Here is a 14361-nt window from a genome sequence, read left to right on the forward strand (position 1 = left end):
AATTCAGTCACAAATTACAAAACTATAATGGTCAGCTCTACATTAGGCCAAGCTCTTCAGTACGGTGCTTGAAATGAAAATCAGCTCATGGGCAGAAGAGGCCCAGAAAAGGGCCACTGGACAAGCAGGCTTTCGCAAGGAGCACACGACAGCCGGCCACCTTATTACCTTGAGAGTCCTCATGGATGAGTGCAGATTGAAAGGACGCACTTTATTTTGTTGCTTTTATATACCTAGATGAATCCAGGAACATTCCCAAACTCCTCCTCTAAAAACACAACATAGTGCACTTTCAATCTCATGATAGTCACTCACAAGGTTGAAAACCATAAACTCCATCATGCATAGCAGGGACTAGCTACTATGACATCCCCGCTGACGTCATCAGCGCCCAACAGTGGGTGTAGACCATAGTATAAAAATATGCTCTCACATACAAATCCACACACCCACACATACTTGAGCATCCATTTATACAAAGTCTTCGCACTGAGTTTCTGTCGGCACTCCGGAGGTGAAGGGCAGACTCAGCCATGACGAAGGCTAGCACTAAAGGAGAAGGCTAATCAAAAGGTAGTCCAAAATCTCTTCATTCAAGCTACAAGTGCTTGTGAAGTCTCTCCCCAACAAGCATCTAAATCTAAATCTAGCTGATAGGGCAACGCACCATTTAAGATAGAAAGAATTATCACAATACCAGCAGGCCGCAACTTAAATGAAAACTTTACAAGGTGAAATTTACATGTCCGCTAATACGGCAGAAGCATATACCTAGATGAATCCAGGAACATTCCCAAACTCATCCTCTAAAAACACAACATAGTGCAGTTTCAATCTCATGATAGTCACTCACAAGGTTGAAAACCATAAACTCCATCATGCATAGCAGGGACTAGCTACTATGACATCCCCATTGACGTCATCAGCGCCCAATAGTGGGTGTAGACCATAGTATAAAAATATGCTCTCACACATACAAATCCACACACCCACACATACTTGAGCATCCATTTATACAAAGTCTTCGTACTGAGTTTCTGTCGGCACTCCAGAGATGAAGGGCAGACTCAGCCATGATGAAGGATAGCACTAAAGGAGAAGGCTAATCAAAAGGTAGTCCAAAATCTCTTCATTCAAGCTACAACTGCTTGTGAAGTCTAAATGTTTTCATTTTACCCTCTCCCCAAAGAGCATTTTATTTTGTTGCTTTGTGGATTTCAAGAAAGAATTTGACACAATTCCAAGAGGAGGACTATAGAAGAGAATGCAAGCAATAGGAGTCCCAGTGGCCTTGAGAACAGGCATCTCTCATATCTATGAAAAGGTTATGCCGACTCAAACAAGCACAGGGTATGTCCAATGTATTTGAGAATAATATGGGAGTGAAGCAAGGCTGCCCTCTATCACCTACCTTGTTTGGAATATGCATTGATCAACCGGAGGAACTCATCAATGAATTTGCAACAGAGGAAGGGTTGCAAGGACCGCACTTGGGACTATGGACAGTGCTATTGTTGCTATACGCAGATGATGTAGTTCTTTTTGCATACGATCCGGACTCTATGCACAAACTTTTACAAGTGCTCAAGACTTTGTGTAGGGAAAGTGGGCTGCAAGTGAATGTCGGAAAAACAAAGATGATGGCAGTCTGTACCAATCAGCCAGAACATCCCCCTGAGATCACCTTTGATGGACAGATTATTGAGTATGTTAGCACCTTCAAATACTTAGGGGTTGATATCCCGGCAGATCACAGATGGTGGCAATGTATACACAGAAGGATGGACACTGGCTAGGGGAAATACTGCTAGTTTAAGAATGACTGCAGGCACACTCACACCAGGAACTGGAAAATTCAAAATGTATTGTTTGATGCATATATAGTACAGACAGTATTATATGGAGTGGAAGTATGGGGAGGTAGTATTTCAGCCTCTACATGGAATGATATTGAGAAAATGCAAAAGGCTTTCTTACGGCGACACCTTGGTGTCAAACCCACTACTCCATACTCAGTACTTCTGTTGGAAACGGGAAGGAGGCCGATTGAATTTCATGCACTAATCAAAGTTATGCAATACCTAATAGAGATGCAGCAAATGCAACCTGATAGGTTGCCTCATAAAGCATGGAATGCCAGCACAAAGCTTCAAAAGAACCACAAAAGTAAGATCATCTGTACAGGATGGGCAACCGCCGCCTGAAAAGGTCACCATGCAAGAGTTTCAATTGTCTTTACTGAGCACTTTGCAAACTCACAAAGCGGACGAGTGAAAAGAAGGTAAAGCTGGAATATTACCAAGACAACATAAATCCCACATGTTGGTCTACATACATGTCCATAGAGATTCATGCTCAGCCTTATATTAGCACACCTGTCCCCCTTCTATATCACAGAAACATAGCCAGGTTTCGTACCAGATCTCATACATTTGCAATTGAGAAGGGAGCTTGGATGCATCAGCCCAGACATGCTAGAGTATGTACCCTTTGTGACATGCAGACAGTTGAGACGGAGGCACATGTGGCTCTATAGTGCCCCTGATATGCACATATCAGGGAGGACTACCAGCAGATATTGGAGGACTCCGCTCAGCTGACATCAGTTCTCTATCCGGCAGCATTGGGATCTTTTGTCACTCGTCTTTTTACCTGGCGTCAGAAACTCATAGACTCTAGACCCCTCTCCTTGAGGAGACTCTATTTTACATTGTATTGAGACAGGTCCCATGGGTCATTTTTGGCCCCCCGAGGACGTTAATAGACTCTACTTCTACTTCTACTTCTCTCTCAGAGGCTTCCGCACGTTCACAACTTTCACATGGTATCAGAGTACAAGTTCAAGGAGGGAACAGGAGAGCATGGAGCTGACACAATCTAGGCCAGGCTGGAGGAAAACCGAGGTGCTGATCAGAGTTTGCAGGATCTGATCCAGGGCAATCTGAGGCGGAAGGCATAGGAGACTGTTCAGAGCAGTTTTCCCTAGGCATGGACAGCACAACAGCATAAGAATCATTCGGGGCAGTCTATCCAAGGCGTGGACAAGCGCTGGGGTCGGAAAGGCAGCAAGGTAGCTTCTTCTTCTTTCCCACACCCCCACCCAGCCTTTCCTCTGTTCTTCTCTGCCCAGAGAGCTGCTCTTGTCAAGTTGTTCAAGCAAAGGTGTGTAAGGGAGAAGGGGTTCCATGGGACCTTCGTGTACAAGTAAGAAGGACAACTTAACAGCACAAACTATGCCCACTGGAAGCTGAATGTCACGACCTGTGACGTATTCTTTTCTCTATATCTTAGACTTATGGATGGTTTGATGAATGGACACTTGTGGAAGGGTATGCCCTTTCGATGGGACACTTCCTATGAGGCACAACCCTTCACAAGAGACATTCTATGGAAGAGACAATCCTATTGTAATGTACCCTCTCATCAAGGGTCACACCATTCACAAGGAGTACACACCTCTTCATGCACATACACTTTGGAGTACACACCTTTTCATGTGTGACTCTTCACTCTCTATATAAGAGAGGCCCAACTGTATGGACGATACTACAGACACTACACACACTCAAGCAATACAAATATTCCTTGTTCTCTGCTATTTCAGTCTCCTTTCTATTCCTTAGCACATTTCTAAATATAGTAAATCTAGGATTTCTTATAGTGGTATCAGAGCAAATTTCGCTCCTGCCTGTAGAAAATTCCCCCCACCTTCTAGCGCCTATCTGATACATCTTTTTCCGCTAGAAGGATATCCATGCACATTGTGCATGGAAGAAACGGAGAGAATGAGCGTAAAAATTTTTAGCGCCAACCCCACCTAAAGTCATCAATGGCCTCTCTATCTCCCCCACATCACGAGTTGATGTGAATGGACACGACAAAAATCATGTCTTTTCATGTGCTTGGGCTGTCCCAAAACCAAGGGACGCACCTTTTCCACCATCGGACACACCTTTTGATGAAGAGTTTTGACTCCTCACCCAAGGGACACACCCCATCATGGAAAAAAGGACACCTCTTTTCGTGTGGGGACACCCCTTTTTAAAACAAGGTCACACCCCTTCATGAAAAGGTACACCTATTCCAAGGGTCACACCCCTTAGAATAGGCACACCTTTTGGCACCAAGCACCCTACAAAAGGGTACCTAAAAGGGCTAAAAAGGAAAACCAGCCCTATACCCTAGACTATCCAAGGGTTCTCCAAACCCACGTTTTAATTTTTGGGTAACCACCACCCAGCAATAGGCACATGAATCAAAACGCAAAATCCAGAATTCTGTTTCGCCATTTTCTGCCGTACGTGATTGCGCCATCTTCTTCCAGCCAGCACGTGCCCTTCGTCAGGCCTCCATCTTGCATAGTTCTCGATTGCCTGCATCAGCCAGCTCTTGTTGGTTCATCGCCATGATTACTTGCGATCAACAGCCTTTGCTGCCCGCAAATCAGCCAGGAAGCAAGAACAGCGCAGATGCAACGATTTGTTTCGAGCCTCTGCCAGCGAATTTCTTCTAAGCCTCTCTTGCTTGTGATCAGCAGCCTCGATGCCCTTTTCATCTTGAATCAAACCAACCAAACCCCAGCTGCTCATCACACCACCTTTCTAGCCTGAGAACAGTAGCTCTTTGCTGCCCTCTTTTTCCCTCTAGTCAGGCCTGGTCCTGTTTCTAAGTACCCCACAGGTTTCAACGCAGGCCTCCTTCGCCAGGCTATGAATTTCCATGCAGAAGACAGCGCCAAGTTCCACGCAATCTGCCCTCTTCTATTAATCACCTTGCCATGCCTCAATCAGCCTTGAAAGTCTCGCCAGGCGCCCCTTAATCAATGGACCTCCAGACAAGAGATTTTCAAGCCGTGCTACGCAACTAATTGGCAGATCTAATCTATGCCAGGTGGATTCTTTCCATTCTATTTCTAAGGATTCTCTTTCATATTGTTATTTGACTCTCATTATCAAATTACAGCAAATGAAAGCCTCCTCCTTAAAGCATGAACACACGGAAGCAGAGTGCTAATAGAACACGGAACTCTACTATGGCCAAAGGTGCTCGCCCTCAAGATACCCCCAAGTTTAGAAAACACTCAGGTAATCCAGGTCAGCGACAGTCTCAAGATCCCCACAAGTCTTAGAAATCGTATGCTGGATTCCAACAGAAGCACTCCTCCAAGGATCGTGCCTCTTCTTCTTCACAAAGTCATCACTGTCATCCCCAACATAAAGGTGCGGCCACTGACAAGAAGAACAACTCCAGCACAAAAGGACTTTGTACCATTTGTACAGGCGACCATAGATGGTTCGATTGTCCCAAGCGACCAAAGCAAAATTTCAATATGGAACCTAGCACTTCCCAAACAGAAGATGCTACCCCAGCACAAGACAAGAAAGGCAAAGTTGTTCGAATGGCAAATACCATCCACATGAGCCTTGCCAGCAACCCCGAACCTTCCCTGGCCACTCAAGTACTTTTTGTTCAAGGATCGATTCGTGGAACAACGGTCACTATCCTCATCGACAGTGGCTGCTCTCATAACTTCCTAGCTAGTTCTATGGTCGATAAACTTCAGTTGACCACCAGTCCTAGTTCCATGGACTATCAGATTGAACTCGCAAATGGAACTACCTTCATGTGCAACACCAGGATCAAAAACTTGTCTTTTTGCATCCAACATTATACGGACAAGTTGAACTTCGACATCATGCCTCTTTCTCGGTACGATGTCATACTTGGACAACAGTGGCTTTACGACTATGATCCATCAATCAATTTTCGCAGCCATACTATCCAATTTGTCCACCAGGGAAAACTTATTGAGCTAACTGGTTCTAGGGACTCTCCTTCAACCCCAGTTGCCTCTGCCCTACAAGTAAAGAAGTGGGTTCGTAAATGTCAAGTAAAGACTTCACTTCTGTTGGTTACAGCAGTAGAGGAGACACCAACAAAGGATCCTTCTGAATACCTCAACCAACCTTTTTTCCAGCCCTACCTGGATGTTTTTCCACAAGAATTGCCAAAGCAGTTACCACCTTGACGACCAGTGGATCACCCAATCGAACTTATTCCCGACAGTAATCCACCGTCGAAACCTCCTTATCAGGTTTCTTACACTCAAAATGAAGAAATCCAAAGACAGGTGACCGAACTACTCAACAAAGGCCCAATCGCAGCCCTTTCGGATCTCCTCTACTACTTGTGGAAAAAAAGAATAAGTCAATGCGCCTCTGCATCGACTACCGAGCCCTCAACAAGCTTACTATCAAAAACAAGTATCCATTGCCTCGCATCGATGACCTCTTCGATCAACTTCTACACGTAACACAATTCTCAAAGATTGATCTTCGTTCAGGTTATCATCAAATTCGCATACGAGAAGGCGATGAGTACAAAATAGCTTTTCGAACAAAGTATGAACACTATGAATGTTTGGTCATGCCTTTTGGGTTAAACAATGCCTCGGCCACATTCATGACACTCATGAACGACATCTTCAGGCCTTTCCTCGATAAGTTCGTCATCGTTTACCTCGAGTTTTCAGCAGATCCCTACATGAGCACAAACAACATCTTCACCAAGTTTTTGAAGTTCTCCGCGCAAATTCTCTCTACATCAACATTGAGAAGAGTGAGTTCTTCAAGATCCAACTTGAATATTTGGGACATGTTATTTCAGCTCAAGGCATCTCTGTGGATCCCAAGAAGGTCGAGGTAATCCGAAACTGGCCTACTCCTAAGAATGTTCATGATGTCCGCTCTTTTCTCGGATTGGCAAACTTCTACCATACAAAGGTCTCAGTTTTCCGAAATCCCAGCTCCTATGTCCGAATTATTAAAAAGCACATCAGTTTTTCAATGGCTTCCCGAAACAGAGTATAGTTTCCAACAACTCAAGCAAGCACTCACTACCACACCAATTATGGCTATTGCTGACACAAACCATCCATTTGAGGTCATGACCGACGCTTCCGACATCGCTACAGGAGCAGTCTTGATGCAAGACGGCAGAGTTATTGCTTTTGACAGCCATAAACATTCCGATATCCAAACCCGATACCCGGTTTATGATAAGGAGTTTCTTGCCGTTGTACATGCTTATCGCTCTTGCAAACATTATCTCATGGGAGCCGACTCGGTGGTCAAGACAGACCAAAACTCTCTAAAGTATATCTTTACTCAGCCAGTCATGAACGCTCGACAAGCACGCTAGGTTGAGTTTCTGACCAACTTTCACATGACCCTTGAGTACATTCCAGGACTACGCAATGTAGTTGCAGATGCTCTCTAGCATCAGCTATAGTAATCTCTACATTATCTATGGATGTTCCGAATTCATTCAAAGGGAAGTATTTCAATGATAAAGATTTCGGCACAGCAGTACAAGTTCTTTCAAAAGATCAACCTTCGACTTCCGAACAGAAGATTTTCTCATCCTATTCTTATACAAACGACCTTCTATATTATCGAGATCGCGTCTATGTACCACATGACAAGGATGTTCAACGTCTTTTGTTAAAAGAGCATCATGTAGTTCCTTATGCTGCCCATCCAGGCATCAACAAGAATTATAGGTTACTCAGTGCAACATACTACTGGCCTCAGATGAAAAGCGATGTCATCAAAATGGTTACATCTTGCTTATCTTGTCAACAAATGAAAGCAAGCCGCCGACTTCCAGCAGGACTTCTTTAGCCTCTTCCAGTTTCAACTGAAAGGTGGAAAAGTATTTCCATGGATTTCATTACAACACTACCACGATCCTCCAGAGGTAACACTCAAATTATGGTAATTATTGATCGATTGTCCAAAATGGCACACTTTGTTGCTTGCAAAAGAAGTGCACAGGCTCTGGACATCGCCAAACTCTTCATACAACAAATCTTCCGACACCATGGATTGCCCAAGAATATCGTATCCGACAGAGATCCTAAGTTTACCAGTCACTTTTGGATTTCACTGTTCGAATCTTTGGATACAACTCTACTGTTTAGTTCAGCCTACCACCCAGAATCAGATGGCTAGACTGAAAGAGTCAACCAAGTTCTGGAAGAAATGCTTCGACATTATATTCAGTCACGTCTAGCAGCTTGGGAAGAGTATCTACCACTCCTTGAGTTTGCTTATAATAACTCTTTCCATAGTGCCATCAGCATGACTCCATTTCAAGCAGCTTATGGACACACTCCGAATGTACCAATGTATTTTGTACTTCAACATCGAGTGGCCCTAGCTGATCAACTGGTTCAAGAAATGCAAGACATTCTACTCCAAGTCAAGGATCATATGCAAAAAGCGCAAGAGCGATATCAACGGTCTGCCAACAAACATAGACGTCACCTGGAATTTGACACTGGTGAAATGGTGCTATTATTTGTAGCCCCACATCGCTATAAGACAGTTAAGTCTGTGTTTCCTAAGTTGTGACCAAGATACTATGGACCTTTCCGGATCATCAAGAAAAATTCACCTTTAAGTTACAAATAGGAATTACCACGATCATGGGGTAAAATCCATCCGACATTTCATATTTCTTGGCTAAAGACGTACATTCCAAGCGATGAAGCAGTTCCTCCTGCAGGTGATTATGTCCCAAAAATCGAAGACGATTATGTTCTCCTTATTCCTGAGCGTATTCTGGACCATCGACAGCGAGAGACTCGACATCGACTTATCACGGAATTCCTTGTTCTTTGGCGAGATCTGGACGACTCCGACGCTACTTGGCAATCTGATGAAGACTTACAGTAGTACCCTGACATTTTACAGCAGTATTTTCAGAATTTACTGTGATATTTTCTACATCAGTTCATTATCTCCACCAGGGTCTTATTTTGAGTGGGAGGGGATGTCACGATCTGTGACGTATTCTTTTCTCTATATCTTAGACTTATGGATGGTTTGATGAATGGACAGTTGTGGAAGGGTATGCCCTTTTGATGGGACACTTCCTATGAGGCACAACCCTTCACAAGAGACATTCTATGGAAGAGACACTCCTATTGTAATGTACCCTCTCATCAAGGGTCACACCCTTCACAAGGGGTACACACCTCTTCATGCACATACACTTTGGAGTACACACCTTTTCATGTGTGACTCTTCACTCTCTATATAAGAGAGGCCCAACTGTATGGATCATACTACAGACACTACAGACACTCAAGTAATACAAATATTCCTTGTTCTCTGCTATTTCAGTCTCCTTTCTGTTCCTTAGCACATTTCTAAATATAGTATAAATCTAGGATTTCTTACACTGAACATGAAGTTGTGGTTCATTCACAAGGGACTATGGGAGATTGTGCAGGGATTCAAGAGAAAGCCTGAGCATCCACGGCGCTCCATCCCGCGAGGATGCCTTTGTAGAAGAATTACAAGACTGGGAGGAGCGTGATTCAAAGGCGCAATTTGCTATTGTGCAGACCATTTCCAAAAGTGCAGACTTTGACCTGTGCCTCAGAGGTGTGGACCAAATTGGAGGACCTCTATTTCGATGACCTATGCTCCCTTCTTCTCGAGGAGAGAACCGGTTCTGTTATCTCAGGGCAATCTGAAGAAGTCCTCGAATGGAGGGGAGGCATACACAGCCGTACCCAATAAAGGAAGGCACAGGTGTTATGCGTGCAGGAAGAGAGGACATCTGGCTGAGGATTGTCGGTCCAAGAACAAAGATAAGGACCAGGACACTAAGTCAAAGTCATCTTCAGACCAGTCAGGCACTCCCAAGGCGGCTGTTGGTCCGGATCTCGAGATTACACCAGCTTTCTGACAATAAGGAAGTTCTTCCCATAGCCAAAGAGGGCATGTGAGCAGAAGAGATGACTTACTTCAGCTTCAATCGCTGGAAAGTCTGGCAGGCGAGGCAAGACTGTGGAGCTATGGACCACATATGTTTGAAGTTCATTGCTAGATGTCGCGGAGACTATGGACACAGTGTGTTCCTGCATTCATCATTCAAGGTTCCTAGATGTGTTGTGTTTCACCGAAGGATATTGGTTGCGGTGTGCTCCAGAGCTCATCATTCCCTTTTGTGAACTCAGTTCAGTGTAGACTAGTATGGGATCAAAGCCGAGGGAATCTCTTTGCTGTTCAAGTTTGGAGGATCCGGGCTGACAAGTGCTCTCTCTGAAAAGAATCTAGTATTCGCGGTGCTGGAGGGTCCATGGTTGCATCTTCATCGCCTTGCTTCTTCAAATGATTTGTACACCATAAGCTACAGAAAGGGTGTTAAAGTTTAAGGCATCTTAGGTGTGGAGAGAAAGGGATTCTTGTGGGTGTGCCCACCCAGATTGAGTAGAGGGCACACATTCCGGGGAAGGGCCAGATGCCTGAGCATTTTGCTAGGGTTAATGCAGTTGTAGGACTGGTTGGCCGCCTATATTAGGCCGACTAGTAGAAGCTAATGCACAGTGCAAAAGCTAGCATGGGACTGATTCACATATTCAAAGGAATAGGTTAAAATCTAAGATCAGTTAAAAATCAGAACAGATCAGACCAAGACAATATCAAACAATATATTTTTGCACAAAAATAATTATTATTATCAAAACAAAGAAGCGTCATCTGGAACTCATGCCCAGGTTATAGATCACCAGCAGGCTCAACTCCAAGCCTAGAGGTTGTGCCGTTAATTGAGGCCTGCCCTAGCTTATTAGAGAATTGTTCCACACAACGAACGCCTTTTTTACAAGTGACACCTCAAACAGCTTGCCAGCCATTGCTAGTACCATGCCTAAATTAAAACCATTTGACCAATATGTTCATAGCCTAGGTCCTCTTGCAATCAAAGCATGACTTGGTAGAGTTTCTCTTACCCCCAAAGTCAGTTAGGCAGGGATTAAACAAAGCTTGATAACAGTTTCTACAAACCATTTGTTTTTTTACAAATCCCCATTTGATGGGTGGGGGGAGGAGGCGGCAGTGGTGGGCACGGGGTAGTTATAATTGCCAGCATCCTAGCAAGGTAGCATCACTAAATTCTCCATGCAAATGTGCGTTCATAATAAAGCCACATTGTACTACAAGCGTGCTAGCTGCTACCATAGAGAAATATCAGAGAGTCATATTCCATTGGGCAGAGTCTTACAGAAGCATATAAGGACCGGATAAAGGCCATAGGCAGGATGTACCAAGAGGGTAAAAAAAATGAGTATGAGTACTTTGATCCAAACGCTAATGACAAAATAACCATGTAAACAAGTGCGGTATTCTCTTATATGCAAACGTTTGCCAAAATACAGTTATGTAAGTCAATCCTTTAATGCATGGAAAGGCAGTACCGCCAATTGCATCATTCTGACGGAATGCTAGAAGCAAAGTAGATGACAACATATTCTTTGATCTGTCCCCGGATCTGGTAGCAGCTGATGCGCATACTATCAGGCAGATGGCCCCCAGAGCACGTACTTGTCATTCGACTTTCACTGTTAGATATCCTACTGGTGCAGTAATGAAAACTCCGTGCTTACAAGTTGAATCCGCGAAGCAGAGACTGTGTGCAGCAGCAAAAGCGTCCTATGCGAATCTGACACAAAAATATGTTCGCTTGACTAAGACCGCTCAGGCCTAACGGCGCATTGATACATGGATGAATCGATATTTTCTTGCGCAGGGTGTGAAAGCACAAAAGGACATTGTAAAATGTAGGATTGCCAAAACAACGCTAGCTTTACATGCACGCCACTAAGCCTGTAAAGGTTGTACGCATGAAACTTGGGATTGTTCCTATGGCCTTGTAGAGAGTTTCGTCAAAGACCGCCCATCGTTTTGCGCACATCCGAGAATGCCACCTCTGCCAATTATCACTTGCAGAATTGGAGAACCTACCCCTTCAGCTTTTCCATAATTAAACGCCACTCCTAATCAGCCGTCACAAGAAGTCTTCTGTCCGACTACTTGTTAACGTCGGTACCAAGCCGATACTTTTTTCATAGGCATTATGGGGAAACACATCAGAAAACTGCGAAATGCAGACGGGTAGTATTCGGCAAAAAAATCCATCGCTTGGCAAAGTTCCAGGGCAGTTGGACAAACAGAAGCAATCGGGGGAATGCGCAGCTGAAAAAGTAAAGGGTGGGGAGGAAGGGGAATACTCTGCGACCCCGTGAAGCGCCGCGATGCTGCGCCTGCGTCCAGGGAGAGCAGAATCAGATGGTGAAAGGTGCGTGGGTTGCGAGTGGGCACGGGCACGGGGAGGTACGTGTTCCTCTATCCAGGACACCTTCCACGACGCATCACCAAAGGGCACGTGGAACTAACTACTCCCCCCTTTGAACATTTGTGTATAGGGGAATGGGACAAATTCCCTAACGTTTCAACAAAAACATACATATTCCCTTTTCGTCCCATTAAACCACCTGTAGTTAGTGTGCCGGTCGAATCAATGTAGCATCACATTAAAAGGGCCATCCTTCTCAATTCTAACATGCTTGCCTATGCACAATGCTCCCCTTGTCAACCACATCCCAAAATCATTGCCAAGTTTTTCAATATTTATTGAGGTACACCAACCACAAGGAGCTATATAGTAAGAGCATGAAGGCAAGAGAAGGCATCTATCTAAACTCCTCTACGCTCTCAAGGAGATACACACTGGCCTATAGATTCTTATTTGATGGGCTTGCCCTCTATATGAACAATGCTTACATAAGTGGGCCTTGGGTTTGTGGCATGGGCATTGGTAACCAACCCCCACAAAATATTAGTGGTAATAAGATTACTTGTGTCTTCAATATCCATTCACATAAAGACCATGTGCTCTACTTCCCACATTTAGCCCCCCTATTAAAGGCAAGCTTTCTCATGTGCCTTTTCACTGTAAATTTCTCTTGATTTGTATTGAAATGTGCTCTGCAATCAAGGAATCCAAATTCCTCCCATGCTAAAACCATCCCTGAAAAATAGTTTTATGAATCATTGCAAGAGAAGGGATGTGGGGTGCAAAGTGGTGCATTAACTTTATTGTATCAGCTTTCATTATGCTTTTATGTTTTCATCATTGCATAATTGTCTACAAGTGGAGGATCTCCTATAGTTAACTACCTCTTTTTCTCAGGGATGGATAGTTGAACATTTTCTACATGTGCAATTTTCAATGGCAACAACTAGTCTTACTTTCTAACACTATGTTCCCTAAGAGCTAGGCCAGGTTGAAGGTAGGGGATTGGAGACCTATCTCCATGCTTAATGTGTCGTACAAGATAATTGCAAAGGCATGGCGCTTAGAATTCAGGGTTTGTGTACGCATTCAGTGGATTGAGAGCAAAATGGTTTCATTAAAGACCGTGATATTCTGGAGAACATTATGAATGTGTCTGCAATATTGGATAATGCCTGTTCTGTTGGACAGAAGTGTATACTCTTTGCTTTTGATTTCAATAAAGCTTATGATAGGGTTTCGTGGGGATTTCATTGGCGCAGTCTTGAGTCACCTAGGATTTGGTTCAGCATTTGTGAATACATATGTACACACATGCTCTTTGGGAGAGCGTCATCTATTCTCTGCCTTAATGGGGGTGTGGTAGGTAGGTTCATGCTTTATAGATCTGTTAGGTGGGGGTGCCCTTTGGCCTCCTTACTGTTTGCATTATGCACCATGCCTTTGATCGGGCTTATTAAGGAGTCTGTCAATTTTAGATCTATTTCTGGTGTTCATTAACCTTCAGAGAAGCTTTTTTGCTCACAGATGTTCACCGACGTCCTTGTGGCATTCTCTCTTGAGTCCAAGGAAAGTGTTCTCAATTTGTTTTAGGTGTTGCACTTGTTTTGCAAGGTATCAGGATCGTCTGTAGTTTCTCTAAGACCTTTGCAATCAGTGGATTAGATGCTCTACCCAGTTGGGCTGTTGAATTGCTAGTTAATTGGGTCCCCCGGGGACAGATTATTTGGTACTTTCATTAAGACAGAGATTCTCTCATTAAGACAGAGATTCTCTTGGTTTAAGCAGAGGGTTAAGAAGAAGTTTATGTTTTGGTAGGGGCTTGTTCTTGGATGGAATGCTTGGTTGCTTGTCAGCTACAACTACTTATGTGGCTTCAATGTGGCAGTTCAAAGGATGTCATTGGAGAGAGATCGAGAAATTGCTTAGTTCTTTCCTGTGGTTAGAGGAGGCTCGCAGGAGGCATTACCATTATGTGCCATGGGATCAAATGAAGCTTCCTAGGATGAGTGGAGGGCTGGCCCTTCCAGATGTTGGGTTGAGAAACACAGCACTCATTTCTAAATGGCTCCCGAGATTTTTTGAATGTTATGCTCCTTGGGCTGAGGTTGTCCATTTCTATGTGGAGAGGAGTGGTGGGAAAGCTATAGGGAAATGGGGTGGCACATCGTGTAATGGTAAACTGTTGTCATCCTTTCCTCTAAAAGTGTCACG

At 44.1% G+C, this 14361-nt stretch overlaps 1 protein-coding gene across 3 annotated transcripts in view; it reads right to left on the minus strand.

Annotated features, from left to right (window-relative positions):
• LOC147892248 (uncharacterized) overlaps positions 1 to 12170 on the minus strand; it is a 43702-nt gene extending 31532 nt beyond the window's left edge. Inside the window, exon 1 of one of the 3 annotated variants that reach the window (XM_087388695.1) lies at positions 12083 to 12170. Coding sequence is in view for 1 of the 3 variants with exons in the window: in XM_087388693.1 (XP_087244819.1) it covers positions 11817 to 11833 (17 nt within the window). In the remaining 2 variants the exon portion in view is untranslated. Of the gene's footprint in view, positions 1 to 11269; positions 11766 to 11816; positions 12049 to 12082 lie in introns of those variants that run through there. The other 2 variants (XM_087388693.1, XM_087388694.1) reach the window with 2 other exon arrangements.
• Positions 12171 to 14361: the final 2191 nt, after the last annotated feature.

This window comes from Dipteris shenzhenensis, chromosome 17 (genome assembly GCF_047967505.1).
Source record: "Dipteris shenzhenensis isolate YYH24624 ecotype China chromosome 17, Dip_SZ_1.0, whole genome shotgun sequence".
NCBI lineage: Eukaryota > Viridiplantae > Streptophyta > Polypodiopsida > Gleicheniales > Dipteridaceae > Dipteris > Dipteris shenzhenensis.